Source organism: Daphnia pulicaria, chromosome 7 (genome assembly GCF_021234035.1).
Source record: "Daphnia pulicaria isolate SC F1-1A chromosome 7, SC_F0-13Bv2, whole genome shotgun sequence".
NCBI lineage: Eukaryota > Metazoa > Arthropoda > Branchiopoda > Diplostraca > Daphniidae > Daphnia > Daphnia pulicaria.
This window is the reverse complement of record NC_060919.1, coordinates 5,085,985-5,105,761: the sequence shown is the minus strand read 5'-3', so window position 1 is coordinate 5,105,761 and position 19,777 is coordinate 5,085,985. Positions and strand designations below refer to the sequence as shown.

General features: G+C 37.3%; 2 protein-coding genes, 4 long non-coding RNA genes and 2 other non-coding genes across 19 annotated transcripts; 3 read left to right on the top strand and 5 right to left on the bottom strand.

The window, feature by feature from the left end:
• Window positions 1-457: 457 nt before the first annotated feature.
• LOC124350336 lies at window positions 458-10,177 on the top strand. 4 transcript variants are annotated; one of them, XR_006920792.1, is made up of 8 exons: window positions 458-1,067; window positions 1,144-1,228; window positions 6,690-7,443; window positions 7,517-8,155; window positions 8,247-8,585; window positions 8,648-8,964; window positions 9,760-9,902; window positions 9,974-10,177. It is a non-coding gene; the product is annotated as an uncharacterized LOC124350336 (long non-coding RNA). The 4 variants fall into 4 exon arrangements; XR_006920793.1 differs by having other exon boundaries at window positions 6,690-7,940; window positions 8,010-8,155; XR_006920794.1 differs by having other exon boundaries at window positions 6,690-8,155; window positions 8,247-8,317; window positions 8,435-8,585.
• Window positions 1,783-1,973, top strand: LOC124351178. Its single transcript, XR_006921426.1, has one exon. It is a non-coding gene; the product is annotated as a U2 spliceosomal RNA (small nuclear RNA).
• On the bottom strand, window positions 2,228-6,729 carry LOC124349707 (glycoprotein-N-acetylgalactosamine 3-beta-galactosyltransferase 1-like). 6 transcript variants are annotated; one of them, XR_006920311.1, is made up of 13 exons: window positions 6,644-6,725; window positions 6,395-6,522; window positions 6,231-6,330; window positions 6,100-6,155; window positions 5,896-6,042; window positions 5,697-5,835; window positions 5,518-5,636; window positions 5,415-5,460; window positions 5,293-5,351; window positions 5,071-5,228; window positions 3,866-5,004; window positions 3,705-3,760; window positions 3,581-3,647 (listed from the first exon to the last, which is right to left on the bottom strand). XR_006920311.1 is itself a non-coding variant. In XM_046800504.1 (11 exons), the coding sequence occupies exons 3-11, from the start codon at window positions 6,320-6,322 to the stop codon at window positions 2,274-2,276; spliced, it is 1,143 nt and encodes a 380-aa protein (XP_046656460.1). In that variant the 5' UTR covers window positions 6,323-6,330; window positions 6,395-6,522; window positions 6,644-6,729; the 3' UTR covers window positions 2,228-2,273. The 6 variants fall into 6 exon arrangements, 3 of the variants coding, with proteins under 3 accessions (XP_046656460.1, XP_046656461.1, XP_046656459.1); XR_006920313.1 differs by having other exon boundaries at window positions 5,938-6,042; XR_006920312.1 differs by having other exon boundaries at window positions 6,413-6,522.
• An 879-nt stretch (window positions 10,178-11,056) lies between the features above and the next one.
• Window positions 11,057-13,231, bottom strand: LOC124350259. 4 transcript variants are annotated; one of them, XR_006920602.1, is made up of 5 exons: window positions 12,890-13,231; window positions 12,293-12,819; window positions 12,086-12,171; window positions 11,897-12,019; window positions 11,057-11,477 (listed from the first exon to the last, which is right to left on the bottom strand). It is a non-coding gene; the product is annotated as an uncharacterized LOC124350259 (long non-coding RNA). The 4 variants fall into 4 exon arrangements; XR_006920603.1 differs by having other exon boundaries at window positions 12,086-12,224; window positions 12,306-12,819; XR_006920604.1 differs by having other exon boundaries at window positions 12,618-12,819.
• A 341-nt stretch (window positions 13,232-13,572) lies between these two features.
• On the bottom strand, window positions 13,573-14,553 carry LOC124350456. Its single transcript, XR_006920982.1, has 3 exons — window positions 13,996-14,553; window positions 13,716-13,931; window positions 13,573-13,647 (listed from the first exon to the last, which is right to left on the bottom strand). It is a non-coding gene; the product is annotated as an uncharacterized LOC124350456 (long non-coding RNA).
• Window positions 13,632-13,976, top strand: LOC124350472. The gene is made up of 2 exons (XR_006920998.1): window positions 13,632-13,720; window positions 13,804-13,976. It is a non-coding gene; the product is annotated as an uncharacterized LOC124350472 (long non-coding RNA).
• Window positions 14,554-14,862: 309 nt separating the features above from the next.
• Trnas-gcu lies at window positions 14,863-14,944 on the bottom strand. The gene has a single exon. It is a non-coding gene; the product is annotated as a tRNA-Ser (tRNA).
• Window positions 14,945-16,123: 1,179 nt separating this feature from the next.
• Window positions 16,124-17,866, bottom strand: LOC124349901 (vacuolar protein sorting-associated protein 26C-like). The gene is made up of 8 exons (XM_046800833.1): window positions 17,626-17,866; window positions 17,413-17,556; window positions 17,086-17,319; window positions 16,859-17,017; window positions 16,705-16,801; window positions 16,614-16,640; window positions 16,452-16,550; window positions 16,124-16,388 (listed from the first exon to the last, which is right to left on the bottom strand). The coding sequence occupies exons 1-8, from the start codon at window positions 17,680-17,682 to the stop codon at window positions 16,306-16,308; spliced, it is 900 nt and encodes a 299-aa protein (XP_046656789.1). The 5' UTR covers window positions 17,683-17,866; the 3' UTR covers window positions 16,124-16,305.
• Between the last annotated feature and the right edge of the window lie 1,911 nt (window positions 17,867-19,777).

Here is a 19,777-nt window from a genome sequence, read left to right as displayed (position 1 = left end):
CCAATTCTTGGTAGTTAATCTAACGATTTAATGGATATTTTGATTGGTTTGGTTGTTGAATCAATTACTTTTTCGTGGATCAAGCTAATACACCATCAAGAGAAGAAGCTCAAATGAATTTGATTATTTTTTATGGGTTTTTTAGTTGTAAAAATGTTGGTGTGGTGTAAACATTTAAAATGTGTCAACCCAGAGAAGTTCCAGAGTTGCAACAGTAAAGATTGAAAAATTTTGTTGTGAAGCAAGGCACGAGGTGTTTAGTTTTAATTGTTTTTACAATAAAAATTAATGAAATTTTTCTTAACAATTTAATGGCTGAAGGCGGTTGTTTATTTATGTTCTTTTATTAATTTATAATTTTAATTGGTTGTGCAACGATGCACGTTGCCGGTTGCCGGTAGAGGGTAGATCACATTTCTGGATTTTCTGCCAGCCTCATTGTTCACTTGTTTGGCGCTCGAAGTGGTTGTGTTCAACCTGGTGTCATGGCTGTTTCGATTAATTTGCATTGATTATTGAAGTGAATATTGAACTGCCTTAATTTCTTTTCAACTATTGAAATGCTTTCTCTTGTCTGGGATATCTGGCAAGAGATAAATCTAGAACATGAAATCGACTCATCGTTCAGAGTCAAAGTGATCGTTATTTTACTTCTGATTAGTGAAGGGTTCAACTACAACTGCTACAACTTATGAACAAGGGAATCTATCTCATAAATCATATTTATCCATCAAGCTCTTCTGTGCATTCAGTTTATGTTCCATGTTTCCCAAACAGTTGAAGTGTTTCAGCCGTTTGTTAGCATGTTGCTGCTGATCAAGTGAAAGAGATTCATACTAATCAATGAACATGTGTGCAGTGTCTCAATCAAATTCAGCCAACAAGCTTTCTCCCTGAATAACTAATTGTTCTGTTGAGTGCAACTTACAGAGTTGATTGTTTCACTTTTGTGCTGAATGTTTCACTTTTGTGCTGAATGTTTCAGTACGTCAGATTGTTCCTCAAATTTTTAACCATTACGGAATAGATGGCATATAATCTCAGGATCACACTTTTGTATTTGGAAGGTATGTCACAGAATATGATGTGTGCAATCTAACAGTTAATAATCTCATTCCACTTTTACTCATTGCCTTATTATAGAAGTTCTCGCAGGCTGCTTTTTTACTCATTGGCATTGGACATCAACCACAAACTGCTATCAGGAATTCGAGATCATTGACAAAAGGTAAGAGAAAATAAGGTGGTTTGGCACAAATATTAAAATAGGGTGGTTAAATTAAGTAAGGTCTGGATGATATCCATCATGTCTCAACTAGTTGTTTTTGTAAAACGTAACATGGCTAATGGTGTTAAGTTAAGATAACTCATAGAAGTTTACTAAAGGTTCGTGAGTAGAGTTGGTTGATTTTTTCCCGCGTGTTTTCTTTACAAATTTGAATTTTGGCGCACTATTGAGTATTCGTTTATAAATTTCGCCGCTAGAGGGCGTTAACTAGCCTGGGGCTTCTGAAAGCGTCCCTTCGCCGTTCGACAAATTTGGCTCCAACAACAGAACGCAACTTTTTTTAAGTATTGTCCTTCACAAATTTTTAACAATAGATAGTAGTTCATAATAAATCGTGAGCAACTTGTGTTGAAATTGTTCGAACGTTGAAAATGGGCAAGAAATGGATGTTGTGACCATTTTTCAGTGTTTGAACGATTTTTGGGACCCCCGGTACACTAACGTTGATTTGACCCGGCCAACGCTTATATTCTCGAGTAAATCATTGGTTAGGTATCGCTTCTCGGCCTTTTGGCTAAGATCAAAGTGTAGTATCTGTTCTTATCAGCTTAATATCTGATACGGGACCAAATGGTCCCCAGAATATTAAACTGATTTTTGGAATCAGGCGGGAATACAGTGCTTGCACTGCTCCCGCCACGGGTTGACCCGGTATTGCAGTACCTCCGGGATCGGCCCACCTTCTCTGAGGGTTATTAATAAATTAAATCAAAAACATCTATAAATTTAAAAAAGGATCGATTAAATTCATCTCCAATAACGATTAACGTAAAATTCTTTCCATTGTTCCCTATTTTATATGTTTCGCCTATAAATGAGATTAAAATTTCCCCAATATAGGTTTCGTTTTGGTCGCAAGTTATTCGAAACAACGGAAGAGAATGACAAAATGACAGAGATTATCAGGTCATAAAATTTAACCGTGCATGAAAAAAAAGATCAGGTCAGAAAACGTTTTGTATTATCCGAATATTGCGCCACGTAATTATTTTACTACCCCCTCAATCATTTTGTTTTGGGAGAAAGGATCAGCAATATTCTCCATATTTAACAAATCAAAAATAGTTAAATGCACGAAGTTCAGTGGGATTGTGTTGATACTGACAATCTGTTGTTCAGTAACTTCATCTGAAGGGGCGAACCACGGCGAAGCAGTCAGATTTAAGTCTGGAGGTGGTTCGGGAGTTGAAGGTCGTTGATCGGCTGGCATTCCATAAGGGCGGAGTTGATAAATCAAATAGTCGAATATGTGCATCAGTTCAGGAGTGATATAGTGAAAGGATATGGCGCTATCAGAACAACAATCTTTTCCCTGTTCAAACCGCCAAAACCAGATTTAAAAGGTAATACTCGTTCAACAACTGTTATGAATAGTATTACCTTTGTGGGTGGATAGTAAATATTATTCCAGTACCAATAACTTGGTGTAATTTTACCAGGAAAGTAGTGTTGCTCTGGAACAAAGGGAAAGAATCGACCCCTTCCTTTAGAGTCCCGCGTGTCCATTGTCGAGACGTTCAGATTTTCCATACATTTCCCTTCGCAATCCAACGAACGAAAATGTAATTAATCGTAGCAGTTAAGTCGATGTTAAATTGCTAACCCATTTCTGCATCTTCCGCCCCTTCGTGATCGTGTCGACAAGTGAGTGCGTTAAAATAACTAAAAAAACAAAAAAACAATTGAAAATCAGATCAATTTGCATGAAATCTTGGGGCATAAAAAGTGGTTTACCCTTCTTCGACGAATCTCCTGGTCGCTTCTTTACTTAACGCGTAACCTGCAAAAAAAGATTTTTCATTTATTTGATGGACGATTTTATTGAAACAACTTACCAGCCCCACCGCTGAAATATCCTGATTTAACAATTACTTTAAACTTGTGTCCGAACCACAACGGTTTCGATGTGTTAAAGGCTGATAGGAAATATCGCAAATTCTCAACAATAAGGTACCTGTAAAAAAATAAGTTTTTGTCTGTGGCCGGTCAATCGATTGTCGGAATAATTTTACGTGTCATCGTCAGCTTTCAGAAACCAGTCTGCTTGATCTTTGTAATTGTTCCATACATGGCGAAATGCCTCCCTTGTTTTGCCCCAGAGGTGATTTCGGCCTTCAGGGACGTGCAGATTCACAGTTGGTAACGTCGAATCTGCATTCAAATAAAGTGATAAGACTTGGCATTGAGGACATTTTTTGTTGCTAACACACACCGACTGCGGAACTCATGAACAGCAAAATGTTGCAGCGTTTACCCCACGTTTCTTTGACTGCTAACGCTTTTGTTTTGTGATTGTCGGGTGACGTCATAACCCAGCACAACACGCGCACTTTTGAGTAGAGATCGTTATTTTCGTCTTCTGCGATAGACTAATTTTTAAAAAATGTATGGAATGAAAACTCGATTTGAAATTTACCGATAGCTATTCCGTTGGCGTATTCTTTGAAATTTTCAATCGACTGGGATTGTTGTCTAGGGGATGATACGTACACGATTAATTTCTTCAAATATGTTTAGTTACGTCTTAGTTTAATGTTAACGTGGTGGTAATTATCAGTTATCAAAAGTTGAACTTACACATAAAGTAACTGGTTCATGAAGAAGATGACACAGCAACTAAAACCAACAATTACAAAAAATAATAAACTTCGACGTGGCAGGTGAAACATCGTCGATCCTGCACTCGATATCGACATGGTGATCAGGTAGAACAATTCAACAGATACCAACACTAGCCTGTTGGTTTTTGTCGAAAGGGTCAACAATAGAAAAATAAAACTCGTTTCAGAATCAAACTGAAAACTGCCTAGGGCATTACTAAAAGAAACCTGAAATCCTTGTTGCGCTATAGTTAACTGCCAAATATTAGCAAACCCTTCTGTCGATTCTGGTTGTTTCTCTTCTTTCCTATTGTCCCCCCCCCCCCCAACAACCTCTGTCAAATTTCAAAAAATACGATAAGGGTGCAGTCAATTTCGTCTGCAGCAATTTCTGAAGGTGTTACGTAATTAATACCTCGATTACTTACTTTATTTATGATAAATTTATGCTGGTTATCTTAAATGCAATCAAGATAAAAGTTTTTTTTATTATTATTATTGAATCATTCTCCGAAATTTTTTCGCCCACTGTGAGGCACACCGTCAGTTCATAAAAAGTTTTCATGTGCTTGAAAAAGAATCGGAATGTAGAAAAAAGTTGTATTATCCGAAAATTGCACTCCGTAATTTGTTTACTACTCCCGCCCTTTTTGTTTTTGAAGTAAGTTCAACAATATTTTCAGGACTTGTCAAATTGAAAGAATTAGCTTCCGTCGAATTCAGTGCAGTTTGGATAGTAGTAGCACTTTTAGGAGTAAGATCAACAATATTTTCTGGATTTGTCGAATTGGAAAAAATGGCATCAGTCAAGTTCAATTGTGTTTGGTTTATAGTTGCGTTCTGTTGTGCGGATAGAGTTGTGTTTAACATAGTTGGTGGAAGTACACTATTTTTTTCAGTTGTGCTTGTGCTAGGAATAGTAATGATTTCATCTGGAGGGGCGAACCACGGTAAAGCAGTCAGATTTAAGTCTGGGGGTGGTTCGGGAGTTGCGGGTCGTTGATCGGCTGGCATTCCATAAGGGCGAAGTTGATAAATCAAATAGTCGAATATGTGCATCAATTGAGGATTGACGTAGTGGAAGGATATAGCACTGTCAGAACAACAATCTTTACCCTGTAAAAAAACCAAAACAGATTTACAAGGTAATTCTCGTTCAGCAATTGTTATGAATAGTATTACCTTTGTGGGTGGATAATAAATATTATTCCAATACCAATAACTTGGTGTAATTTTACCAGGAAAGTAGTGTTGCTCTGGAACAAAAGGAAAGAATCGCCCTCTTCCTTTAGAGTCCCGCGTGTCCATTGTCGAGACGTTCAGATTTTCCATGCATTTTCCTTTTCAATCCAACGAACGAAATTGTAATAAATCGTAGCGGTTATGTCGATGTAAAATACCAACCCATTTCTGCATCTTCCGCCCCTTCGTGATCGTGTCGACATTTGAGTGCGTTAAAATAACTAAAAGACGGCCGAAAATGAAATCAATTAGCATGAAATCAATAAGCTCAAAAGGTGGTTTACCCTTCTTCGACGAATCTCCTGGTCGCTTCTTTACTTAACGCATAACCTGAAAAAAAAAAGATTTTTCATTTATTTGATGGGCGATTTTATTGAAACAACTTACCAGCCCCACCGCTGAAATATCCTGATTTAACAATTACTTTATACTTGTGGCCGAACCACAACGGTGTCGATGTGTTAAAGGCTGATAGGAAATATCGCAAATTCTCAACAATAACATAACTGCAAAAAGAACATAATTTCTGAAATTCTTTATTGATTAGATTATCAGGATAATTTTACGTGTCATCGTCAGCCTTCAGAAACCAGTCTGCTTGATCTCTGTAATTGTTCCATGCGTAACGAAATGCCTCCCGTGTTTTACCCCATAGTCCGTTTCGGCCCTCACGCACGGGCAGATTCACAGTTGGTAACATTGAATCTTTACTTCAAAATTAAGAAATAAGATTTGGCTTTGAATTTTTGTTGGTAACCCACTCACCTTCTGCGGAACTCATAAACAGCAAAATGTTACAGCGTTTACCCCACGTTTCTTTGACTGCCAACGCTTTTGTTTTGTGATTGTCGGGTGACGTCATAACCCAGCACAACACGCGCACTTTTGAGTAGAGATCGTTATTTTCGTCGTCTGCGATAGACCAAGGATTTTTTAAATAGATAAATGAAAACTCGATATGAAATTTACCGATAATTATTCCATTGGTGTACTCTTTGATGTTTGCAATTGACTGGAATTGTTGTCTAATAAGTAGTGCAGTAATATTATTAAATCTAAAGTGGTGATGGTCATCAGTTTCTTTTAAATGTTAGACTTACGTGTAAAGTAATTGGTTCATGAACAAGATGATGCAGCAGCCAAACCCGATGATGATAAAAAGTAAAACTCTTCGACGGGGCGGGTGAAACATCGCCGATTCTGCACCGAATGTCAACATAGTTAACAGGTAGAAACAGTAATTGGCACGTGAGCTTTTACGTACAGTTCGACAGCTACTAACGTGTTGGTGTTTGCCGATAAGGTCCACGGAAATTAGTGCTCGTATCAGAATCAAACTGACAATTGCCAAGGGCATTGCTTGTGGAAAACCCTGTTACGCTAGTTAATTGCCTTTTTTTTGTCGATGAAATTATCGTTCCATGTAGCACACAGAGATCAGGGGGGGGGGGAATCCGTCGATTCAAATTAATTGTTTTTCAACGAGCTTTTTAAGGTTCTAGTTACGACTTACTGGCTTTACACATAATCAGACATCCTCTCGATTTTTACTCTTTCAGAACAACAGCTCTTACAACCAGACCTTTGGCTAGGAGTAAACGAACTAAAATTGCTCGGCTTTGAGACGAAGTAGTTTACTGTTCGTAAAGTGCCAGCGGCAAACGGACCTAACGCACCAAAGAGTGCGTACACTGCGTAGCCCCTAGCCCTTCATAACGCTCGAGCCTTCTTCCTTCCCCGCCACGAGTCATTAATTCAGTAATTCTCATTAACTTTAAAGGTAAGTATATATTTCGTTTACAATTTTCTAATTCTAAATACCCGAAATATATTTTTTCTTGTGAGTTGCAAAATAATTTTCTATTTGTTTTTCGTCTCAAACTCGGCATCAATGTTAGTGAGATTAGAAGAAGATGATTTTTCTTTTTAGGAAAAAAGTTTTCACGAATGAATGAACCTAATGGGACTGGAGGTTGGTTTCTCTTTCGAGTGGAACTTATTACCTTTTTGGCACCTTCCGTAAGAATTTCCGATCGAGTCAGAGCAGTGAAGGTCAGCTATTGTTTCCTAATCATTGTTTCCTGTTCCCGTCGATTACTTTTCTCAAAGTGTTTCACAATTTCCTTTTTTTTTTTCGTGACAAAAAAGCAAGAGTAAAATACTTCGTTCTTCAACAGACCATTGAACGGTACCCTAGTGTGCGGGTCGGTGAGTGTGACGTGAAATTAGAAGGAAAATACCATATGGCGTCTAAAAGTTATCATTTTGGAAGACGGAAAAAGATTTTTATTTGCACGCAGTTTTATCTTGCAAGTGAGTCACGACGTGTTTTTTTTTAAATCTCGTACCCTTTTTAATCTGCCATCTGTTATTCTTAAAATCTCAGAGCATTTCCATCGAATGTTGTCAGACGCGGCATTTTGCAGAGATGTGTCTGACTGTTCTTCTATTCAAATTCTTTCTTCTCCGATTATTATTTCTCTCTAAGATGGGGACAATTGGGGCCGTGACTGTTAGTAGATCGCCCGTGGCCGTGCTGTCACAGCCGTTTTTTCAATCGATGTTAAGAGTGAAATAAGTTTGCGACAATGCATTGTTATTAACCATAACATTTCTAACACATTTATGGTTTCTCCTTAGTGCAACTGCGATGCCTTGGTGCGTCTTGACTGATATTTCATATTTGAGGTGCTACATTTTTTCAACCTTAGCTGACATAGAAGCAATGAAGGTCCCGATCCCGAAATTTCTCACTAGGTGCCGCCGAACAAGATAACAACAATGGCCGCTCCCTATCATGTTATGTTTATGTACTGTCTTTCATATTTCATTGATTTGAAATGCTAATTGAAATTCTATTTAATTTCTTCTCTGTATAGAGTCGGTTACTTATGGTTACTGTGTAAAGTAGTAAGTCCCAAAGTGGGTAACTTACTAAGTCTGTACTTCATGGTTCCTGTTCAGTCTATTAGGCTAAATTTAATTTCACTGACTCCAGAGTTTGTAAAACTACACCCATATGCTGGTAATATCTTCTCTTGTTATTGTTAGATTTTCTTTAACTATGAAATGTAGGACAGTACTTAATGACTTCTCTTCCCACTCTTGTATGACAGATGGTAATATCAGGCCCACCAAGGATCTAATTGAATTCCCCCCTAGGGAGGTCTACCTGATACAGTTTGTGGTGAGAACAAGAAATACTCATGCCATGCTCTTTTGGCTTTTGATGAAGTGTAAATCAAACCCCTTTTTTACCTCTGAGTGTTCGCAATCACATAAACCAATCCCCATGCGCCTAAAGGTGTCCCATTTCATCCAACCTATGAAATGGATCAACCGACAACAATCACAAAACAAAGAGATCCAAAAAACGGTCTAGCAAAGCAAGTTTTCAAGATCTAGCTGACAAAAAAATGTATGCAAATTTTACTGAATCAGCCAAATATTCCATGGTATGCCTTATATAATGATAGAAAAATATTTGATTTTTATGACATAATTTGTTTCTTTAAAGGTGGATGGGATGGAGAATTTGAATATAGTGATTACAGTCCTTACTCTTCTAGTGTTTTTAAAGATAAGACAGTCAGACAAAACGCATATTCGGACGGCATCCACAATTTTAAATGCGTAAAGGACTCGCAGTAGAGGCCGCTGTCGAAGCCAGCGGATTACGAAGCTACACTACACTACTAAACTATCCAACCGACGGCTTGTCAACTCACACCTCTCTTACTCGTTCTCATCTCTCAACACAGAACGGGGTTTCAATCTTTAGATTGTGTGGCTGTTTGTGATCTGTGATGGTGGTTTCTTGAGGACGACGATGATGTGAGTATCGAACTGTTTTTTGCTAATGTTTGTTATTTTAATTCAGTTGAGTCGAAGAGCTAGAGGCAAGACGTTTTTGTTTTTGATATTTCTTCTTTTTGACAAGATGACAAATGTATGGCCTCAGATCGTTTTTAAGCTCAGAAGCACCATCTTCAGTTACATTTATTTTGCACATTTCTAAAGACATTTATCGGAGTTTTACTGTAAGATCATTTGGGTGATATTTGACCGTAAGTTATCTAACAACAAAGATTGTTAGATTTTTGATAATTTGCGTCTTTATCTACTTCCGGTTACTAAATCAGCTAATAGTGCAGCAGGTATTCATGTGACGCACAAAACAACCAGATATTCGTGATCCTCGTCGAATTGAGGGTCGTTTCATGGTTCAGTATTAAATATTGGAAAATGGGCCAATAGGTAAGGAAATTCTCGATTTCGATCAATTTTGGGGTTTCGTTTGAATCACATGGAATCGCGAGCCCAAATCTTACGGAGCTCACGAATATCTTGGTTTATTTGAAGACAGCTCAGTAATTAGGTAGCTATCGCTTACTTTCGGTCCATTTCCGGAAACTTTGCATTGATCTAGCAAGTGAGCTTTATTCTGTGTACATTTCTTAACGTGTCAGTCAATGTTTAAGCTAATTAAATTGCGCTGCTAAAGTTTTGTGAGTGATTAAAGTATTGATTTGCACTTACGTCTATCTTATGTACGACGATTTCGAGTGTATACTTGAATCTGTTTGATTATTCTTTTACTTATTGAAGTTTTTTTTTTCTAACCTACAGGTTCCTAAAATTGCATGACAGACTTTATGAGAAGTAATGTCCTTTCAAGAAAGTCAACAAGGTCCCTTGTTTGCTAACTCAATGACTGAGACTACCCTTGAATCTCCCGTTATACTTCCTTAAACGGGCCCTCTTGATTTGAGGTATTGTTTTCTGTCGCTAAGATTTATTGAAAATTATTGTCATCCAAAATAAATGTTCTTTCTGCTTACAGGGTAAAGGGGGGTAATCCTTTGCTACTTATCGTTAACTTCATCAATTGCTGTACACCGACGAGAGCATGCTGTCATTCAAGACTGATAAATTGTATTGTTAGTTAGAAAGTTAGTTAGAAATTACAAGTGCATATCTGGGCTCCCTTCTTTTCTGTGGCCCCGTTTCCCTATCTAACCACTAACCAACGCCCGCCGGTGGTCACTCACCCGCTGTGAAACCAGGAGGAGGGGAGGGCTCTGGTCGAACGGGGACTTGGAAGGCGCATGATCTGAGGGTCATGAGTCTAACCCGGAAGCCTAGTATGACTCATCGCTCCCCAGAAAACTTGCCTCGCACTCTTCTCTCCTCTTCCATTTCCAGGTAATCTCCCTGGATCTACGCCGACACTGCATGTGCGAGTTTTAGAAAGCAATCCGACACCCAATTTGACAAAAAGTGATAGTTTGTTTTCACGGAAATTGCGTCAGACGGTTGAAAAATTTCTAGTTCAACAATCTCGTGTAGAAATTAGCATCTAGTCTACTGGTGCAAATTGCGATTCTTTAAGCTTGATTAATTTAGATGATGTGTTAAAAGTTATTGTGGGTAGCTAAAAAATTGAACTAATTCGCTTTTTCAGAATATTTTGAAGAGAGGACACAAGAAAATCCAAAAACAACAAATTGATGTAAAACCCAAATATTCAGAAAAAGTGGATTAGTTCAATTTTTTAGCTACCCACAATAGCTTTTAACACAACACCTAAATTAATCAAGGTTAATGAATCGGAATTTGCACCAGTAGACTAGATGCTAATTTTTACATGAGATTTTTTAACTAGAAATTTTTCAACCGTCTGACGCAATTTCCGTGAAAACCAACTATCACTTTTTGTCAAATTGGGTGACGGATTGTTTTCTAAAAAGCCTCGCACAAAAAAAAATTGTCTTGAACCGGACGCTCTGTTTAATGAATTGTTTATTTTGCATGTGTTCCAAAATAAATATAGTTTACAGAATTTATTTATAATGTTTGTGTGAATTTGATGTCGGAGATTTTGGGGTTTTGGGAATGGATGTGAGATTTGATGTTGGTGCTTATGGGGTTTGAGGAATGGATGTATAAGTGGGGAAGGTATAGGTTGACAGGAAGGTATAGGTTTACAACAGATTTTATCACCAAGTACTGCATATTCATTATAAATATACCTTACTTCTTTTAGTAAATCATAACAAAATACCCCACCCCAACTCCCTCCTCATTCCCCCATCCTGGACATGTTTATTATTTGTTTGACATAAACCTCCCCGTATTACTATTTTTGTTGTTTCTTCTCAATATATAAAGGTAAACTGCAAAGACACAAATAGCAATTGAACACAATATTGGATGTCACTTCTGTAGCACTAAACCAGCACCTTGGATGCACAAGAACAGCAACTTGATGCAGATATCGTTCACCACCATAGGCTGCAACAACACGCCACATTGGACAGCAACACCACTGCTACGTAAACATGAACCTATAACCAAAGTAAAATTAATCTTCAGCTTCATTGGAAATGCTATATGAAATTTAAAAAAAATATGCTAAATATCACCTCAAATATTCAACCCAAATACTATATGGCAACATTGTCTTATACCTATTGTGGAAACTTAAATTAATAAATTTACATGAAACTAGATGACTCATTTAAGATTTAAATACAAATTCATTTAAACTTTAAAGGATACTCTACAGTGGAACAAATAAACAAAACTTCTTTCAGAATCTGCCTTTCTTGCTACAACAAACTCCTCTTAAATAATCCATAACAGAACACAACCCTGAGGAAATAGCTGTTGACTTGACGAAATCCCAAAATGTTAAAACTAACCAATGAATGCAAAGGATAGTCACATTTTAATTGTAAAATCTATAACTGGATAAGATTGTCACCTTCAAATAGTGTATATGTGTTCATGATGTTCACAGCAAAGGTAAATGCAACTTCCATGCAGCCTGCACGATTTGATGGAAGTCCTAGGTTGGATGGCTTAAGTTCCTTTTATTAAGAGGTGCCTGCAATCAAACATTACAAATGTTATGATCCACATATATTTCAATCAGTTTAAATGTTAATTTTACCATCGTAAAAGCAGAATGTTACTCAGCTTCTCGACGTGGTCGACAGCATGGTTTCCAAGTCTTTCACTTTCAGCATCAAAATTCGTCTACAAATAAAAATGAAATTAAACACTTTCAGCATGCTTTCAGGCCACTTTCACTGCACATGCAATGCAATTTAATCGCATCAATACAAGAATCAATAAGAATAATAGCAAGCTCACGAACCGCTAACCCGAACCAACTAAAACCCATCACATTCTAAGAAATGCCTCACAAGTGGCAATCCAGCCATCCAGCTAATTAAGCCAACATCAAAATTCAAAAGTCAAAACCTCACTAAAATAAAAGGTCTAAAAATGGCGACTCTTTCTCTCAGAACCTCATGATTCAACTAACAATGACTTCTCAAAGACACTCGAGTCATCTGGCGGCTGGGGGACAACTTGATTTTAGCCACCTACTGACGGAGCCAATGAAATACTTTTCCATACAGTGCAACTCGGTAGTAGGCCTAAATACCAGCAAGCAACCGTTTCCAAGTTCGATTTACTTCATTGGCTCGAGAACACGCCTGGGAAAGGACACCAAAACACTCAGCTAATGCAACGTAGTCTCTCTGTTTTTCATAAGTTGGTACAATAATCGGTAAATTTCGAGTTGCATTTCGTAGCGTTCAGCTTTTTCTACCGCACGGCTACATTCTTCCAACTGTTTGAGTAGCATGGCTTCGTCATACTGAGTATCATGGATTCCTGAAAAAAAGAGTTAATTCATCATAAAATAATTGTAATATTTGAATTAATATGCGCCTTAGATTTAAACCTGTGACTAAACGAAGGTTGCTCTCATCTTGAACAATATTAGGTGACAAGGAACTAAAGGTTTTGCACCCCTGTTGTCGGAGACCTCTCCGGTACAGGTACTCGGTTATGAGAGCTGTTACATGAATTCGGCACTGGGTTACTTCGGACCAATTCCCCAAGCGAGTATGATGATGAGCAATTGTTTCCAACCAAGTTTTTCTTAGTTCAGGCGTGGCAGAATATGAATTAGCAAGAGTGACTATGCTGCAGATCAATAAGCAGTTCGGGGTCTTGGGCTTGTTGGCGCATCTGTAAAGTTGCTCTAAGTAACGTCTGTGTCCTCTTTGTCAAAGTCACGAACTTCCCCGTGGAAAACTGCAACGAATAAATTATTATATGACTACATTACTTCAAGATAACGATACAAGTTTGAAACCTACCAGTAGATTGCATGGCTTTATCGCTGCTTGCGAATCCGTTTATGACATTGAGACTCTCTCCAAAGCGACTGCTATTCAAATCACCAATTTCTCCAAGCAACTGGGATACAGAAATGATCACCTGCAGGTGAACTCTTGTTAAGGCTTTTTGCCCACTGCACTCGAAGTTGCTACGCATTAGCAAATAAAGGACGGCGCAAGCTTCTTGTCGCACCAATGACAATTTACTAGCACAGCACCGTAACAGCTCACAGCATAAGCGACTTCCTTTACTTCGTTCGGTTGTAACTTGGCGTAACGTATAACTGGTGTGTTATAAATTACAAGGCTGGCATTTCTTGACAAGAGAAAAATGTTAAAAACATTTTTACACAAAGATTTTAAGAAGAACCGAATACTAAATACCTTGAGTGTTTTTATTTTGTCTTTGTCCGTTTTTTCAGTGTCATTATAGACTCCCTAGGAGCTCCTAGAGCACCTTTTTCACTTTCAGGTGATTCACAAACTGTAGATCTATCCAACAACATTGTGGAAGAGCTGTCCGATTCTCCTAGACTGCTTACTGAGCAACCATTAGTAAATGTTGCCTGACTGCTAGAAGCCTAGAACATGATGGAACCCCTAGTGTAAAAAATATAATAATACAACAGCTTTTATATGTGGAAAACGAATTAATTTGCAGTACCTTGACCAGAAATTATGGCTGAATATGAAGAATTTCTATTAGGGTTGAAGTCAGATCGGACTGGAAATGAAGTCTGGGACCAAGGAGATCCAGAATTTCTGAAACAGAATTCGCTCGGTATGAAACAGAACTTTAGATTGAATTCCTATGTAGACTGGAGATTAGAATTCATGCTATTTCAGGCAAAATATACTGTCACACAGTTTAATTGGGTGTGTGTGGGGTTGTGAAGCGTATGGCTATAAGGCTGAGGCTGACACTGAACGACTGAAGAATATTTCTCAAACACAAACCCGCGTGACGCGTCTGACGCGTGAATAAATTAGAGCAGACGACGGATGAAATGAGATTGGAATGAGCAGTTCGTAATTCCTCCACCAGGAAATTTGCATAATTAATGGCGGCTGGATTCAAAAAGAAAAATTCACTTATTAAAAGTGGGTAGCAAACGAAAAATCTCTGATCAAAGACAATGGAAAATTCCTATGTAATATTTCTATGACCGTTGTTCAAGCATTCCCGATTCTCCTCTTCGTTGTTCAGTATGTCCACGTCGACTCATCGATAATATTGGGATATTGGGACTGATCATTTATTATAACTTTTTAATACACATAGACCGACCGACACATAGAAGAGAATGTATATGCATTGAGGTAAAGAAACTAGTTAATTTTTCAAGCATTAAAGAAGCAATTGAGTCCCCTTAATAGTCAATGAATGTTGATTGTTGTTGTTAAGTGGTTATAACCGATCCTCTAAAACAACCAACCACAGGCAAGTAAACGAACAAAAATTACGAAAAGAATCGATTTCATAAATGATTTCTACAAAACTGTAAAAAGTTGTTCGGAACTAGATTTTATTCGACGTGGATGAGACTCGAACTCATGCGTGCAGAGCACAACAGATTAGCAGTCTGTCGCCTTAACCACTCGGCCACCACGTCATATTAAATATTAATAACAAATTTTTCAAATTTTATTTTTTAATAAATAGTAATCCAAAGCTTAATTGAGATAACACAGAGATACATGAAAATGGTAATGGACAGCCAAATACAAAAAAAAAAGCAAAAGACTAGACAAGCCTGGAAGATAAAAACGTCCAATCTCATCCAATCTTAAGCGGTAAGAATTAAGAAAGCCTTTCGACCACATGCTGGGCTGGCAGGAAGTCTAATTTCTCCCATAGATGCACAGAATCCCCGTATAAATAGCAAAAATAATTTATAACGAAATGACTGCTATAACTTTTTTATTATTACCAAAGAGTCCTCGTTGGTAAACACATGCAGCAATCCAAAAAAACGAAGATTGCAGTCTACCAACTTTCACTTGAGAAATTTGTATTAGCTGTGTGCTGTCTGCTGTCACAGCTGACAGCAAATAAAAAATAGAAATGTCGTTGGCAATAAAAATAGTGTGCATAATGACTTAAAAACCAAGTATATGGCAAATTCACGGAATGTCGGGTTTCATCGTTCCATCGCTTCAGTAATATCTAATAGTTGAAGATTTTTCACATTTTTCAAAGGAAACTTCCATTAAATAAATTTCTTTAACCAAGTGTAAAAAAATCTTTTTTGGGATAGGGATAGCATAGCGCTTTTCTGCGGTTCTCGACTTTTGTTCAGTAGTTCACCTCTGAAGTGTTAAAAGGCGTACGATTACCCACTGCAGATTTCCTACCATAAGTCCATTACCGTTCTTGAGGTCGGCAGGCCATTATAATTATATTAAATCATTATTCTCTTATAGGCCTGAATCGTTGTCTTGAAATATAGCCCCACGCTCTGTTGTCTAGAAATATAGTGGTAAAGGCCACAGCCGTTGTTCTACTGTTTGACGAAAATGTTTCTTTCGCATACTTGTCATTACCCAGACCCACGATATTACCCCAAATAAATAATTACCTAAACCGAGCTCAAGAACTTGAAGAAACGCATAGAGTTCCCTCTCATTAATCACGTTACATTTGACGAGCTCAATGAAACGATGAGACGAACAAACTAAAATGACTACACCAACGTGACATGAGATTCGCTTTTGGTAAAAACAAATGAAATTAGTTTGAATTACGAGTATTACTGCTTACACCGAGACAGGTTGAGTAAAACGATCTTAAATATCCGTCAATGTCTTTCTTTTCTATTTTTAATATTCATATTAACTTCTTTTGGAGAGAATGATAAAAAAATATATACTTATGGGGCATCAACGCGAACGACGCATAAAAGAAAGGAATGATGAGGCACGACAGCTTTTCTGCGCTTTTTCTTCCAACTTGGTATATGATTACATACTTTGTTCAAAACCGAGTGATGTATATTGGGAAGTTTTCGGAAACGAGATGGTTGTCTTCAAACACAACCGAAATGTTGACTTCGAATTCTATGGACAAAAACTTTCAGGACATTCCAGAAATTTTTCGAAAATGAAGCAATAAAGGATTACCGAGTTTAAAGTTAGCAGTGCTCAATGTGGGGCAAGTAAAGAGACGAGGGAAAACCATGTAAATAGGTATCGGCACTTTCCGTACGACATCGCCGTCACCTAATATTGAATAGAGAACAGAACATTTAACGACCATAAAAGATTCATAATTCAATACCTTACCAATTTGAATGTTTTGTATCTCGGTGGCTATTAACAAATACCATAATTAAGTCAATCAATTAACCTAAACTCATATCTTTGGAAAAATTACCATCTTTTGAATAACCATCTGCACAGCCACACGTCTCTACTCTGACTAGCTGAATTTCTATGGATTTAATTTTCTCATCGCAGGATTCAATGGTTATCTAGAAAAAAAAAGCATATGTTAAAGAGATGTCAGATTTCAAAAACAATGATCATACCTCTCCTGTGAAAGGGTTAGAAATACTGCAAACTAATGAGTCTAGTTTCCCAGTTATTTTGAAATTTGGAACATTATATTTCCTTTTTAACTTTTGCACAGATTCTGGAACTATCACAAAGTCAATAGGTTTTAGTATGGCTTTTTCAGCACTTCTGGCCTGATAAATAAAAATGAAAGAACATAAACTAATGGAATTACAATATATCTAACAAACTAAACACTCACCAAAGATTCAACAATAAATTCACATGATTTATCAAGATCCTTGGCCAACAATCCACGCTTCATGTCCACTTTCATAAAGTATTGGATATTAATGAAGACGCCATGATATGTCTCATGCAATACTCTTGTCTGACCTCCCTGAAGATTGAATACAAAAGGAATCTCAGTCGTTCCATGGGGAAATTTACCAGAACCTTTGCAAATTGGGAAAGAATTCAGCAAGAGCTGCATTGGCTAAAAAAATAAAACACAGAAATTAAGTTTTTCTCATTCAGGCAACATACAAAAAACAAAAAAAAACAAAAAAAAAACAAGTTAACCACACACCTTAACAGAATTGTAGAAAGACTCATACTGGCCAATACATTTAGAGCTCAGTTCAAGGTTGACAATTCCTTCAACAGTTAGATTTACACCCTCGTGACGCGTTTCCGTTGAGCAAGAAATAACTACGACGCCACTGACAGATTCCTATTGTTTTGTATAAACAAATTAATGACACGGAACAATTTATGTCCTGTTTCTAATGTTCGTACATACTCCTTCTCTGTATATCTTGCTCGGTTTCTTGAGGCGGATATCAAGTGAGACGGACATTTTTATACTAGCACCACACAGGAATTTTAACAATTCACCTTGCTGAATATGGAACAGGCTTAGTTACAATGCCAGAACAAATGATTCAATATAAGAAATGATTGAATGCATCTGTATCACAAATTGACAATAACGTCAACTGCCGTAAAAAAAACGAAAAGATCGTCTGCTAGACCGATCATAAACAAACACCATCTAACGGTAAATCATAGAAACCAACGAGACCCAACCCAGCACAAACAAAAACGCTCATTAAACCCAAAAAGAATTCCTTTAGACGTTTAGAGTTTAGATTAATAAAATAACCTGTCAAAATTATTTTAAACCTTTATAAATCAAAGTAAAATTTTGACTTTTACCAACAAATTTTTCTTATTGCTCATAATGATTGATAATCAAAACTTTAGGGTTATAATTTGAAGCTTTACTTTGAAATTGTTCACGTCATTGACGTGTCACACTAAAAGTACAATAGAAACGCTTGTAAAATTATTTTGCTATTAGTTCGACCATGTCGCTTTCTCGTCACAGTTTTCTTGATGTGAAACTCAATAGTCTGTGATGGAGACGAGCAGACAGAAATTCCTAATGTCTTCCGCATTTCGTATTTTTCTTTCCTTCTGGAATAAAATATTAGGAAAAATACAGTAAACATGGGGCCATAGACAGCCCAGTGTTTATATAAAGAGAAAGATGTGAAAATCGATAGTGAAAAAAGGGATGAAAATGTCAGTGTCCTAATTCCTGATGTTCAAGAACTATTTTTCCGATAGAATTTACAGAAAATATGCGCAGCAGGAAATCCCATTACTGAAAATGTTTAGGTAATCGAGAAGAAACTGGTAATTTAGTCATTTCTTAACAAGTTCGATTTAACACAGTGAACAAGGATGAAACATATAAAGAAAAAAGAAAATGCTGAATATAAAAATATCCAGCAGTTTTCGGTACAAATCGTTCTTGAAAAGAAAAACCTCTCTACATTCTTTATTGTCGAACCTGCGGTAGGATAAATCGAGGGTATAGTGTTGATTCGAAACACTTGACGTTCCGTAAGATACTACAGCCAATTACTCTACACCCAATGGCAACCAAGCCATATAATTAGAGTCGTCTTGCTTGTTCGCATGTATTGATCATACCGCAAGATGATTAGCGCGGCGCTGGCATCAGTCAGGACTTGCTTAATTTCTTGTTTCTATGTTTCCTGTGTTTGAAATTAATGATACGGTGTGTGATGAAAGCCTTATAGAAACGCAGTATCTACAACCTCAGTTCGAGGACACCATCATCAGCTCTAGGCTCGACATAAAAGTGTCCAACTTTCCATTAGAGATTTCTCTATACCTGTACAATGCATAGGGGTTTACATGTTGCATACACATCTGAACACACAGCGCTTTGATTTAAACTTGATTAAGCATTTCTTAATACCTAGCTTATATGTGGGCTACTGTGTTGCTACACAAATGCTACGTAATGGGAAAAATGTCCACTGTCAAACTGCGGAGTCGAGAAAATACGGTAAACTATCTCAAGTAGACCAAGGAGAGTGAAAATCAAATCTAAAGAACCTTGGATGACCATAACGCATTTGGCAAAAGTATCCAGAACGTCGAGACGAATTTCTGAAAGTGCATTAATCTGCAATAGTGAAAGTAGGATGCAACGACATCTGAAGATAATGGGCAGCATGTGGAAAAACTAGACCTATAATATAGGTATAGGTCCTATATTATATAAAGGTTAGAATTGATGGTCGAATTTTCAATCGTAAAATTTCGAAATTTCATATGATTACACTGCGGAGCATTTTTTCTCCTTTTCACACATTCGTCAACCTCTCTTGACACTTTCCTTATTCCTCACCATAAACAGCTAGTTTTAGAACGCCAAAAATAGCTTGAAAATATATACCGGTAGTCGTTTGGCTAGCCATTTCCTTGGAAATGAATCTCTCTTCGGAAGGGAAATCAATGCAATAAATGCGCAAACGCAGAAAATGTTGACGAAACGAATAACTACAGTTTCAAAGACCAAACGCATGATCCAGTGCTCGTGCAAATAACACTCTAACTCCAAATATTACACCCCA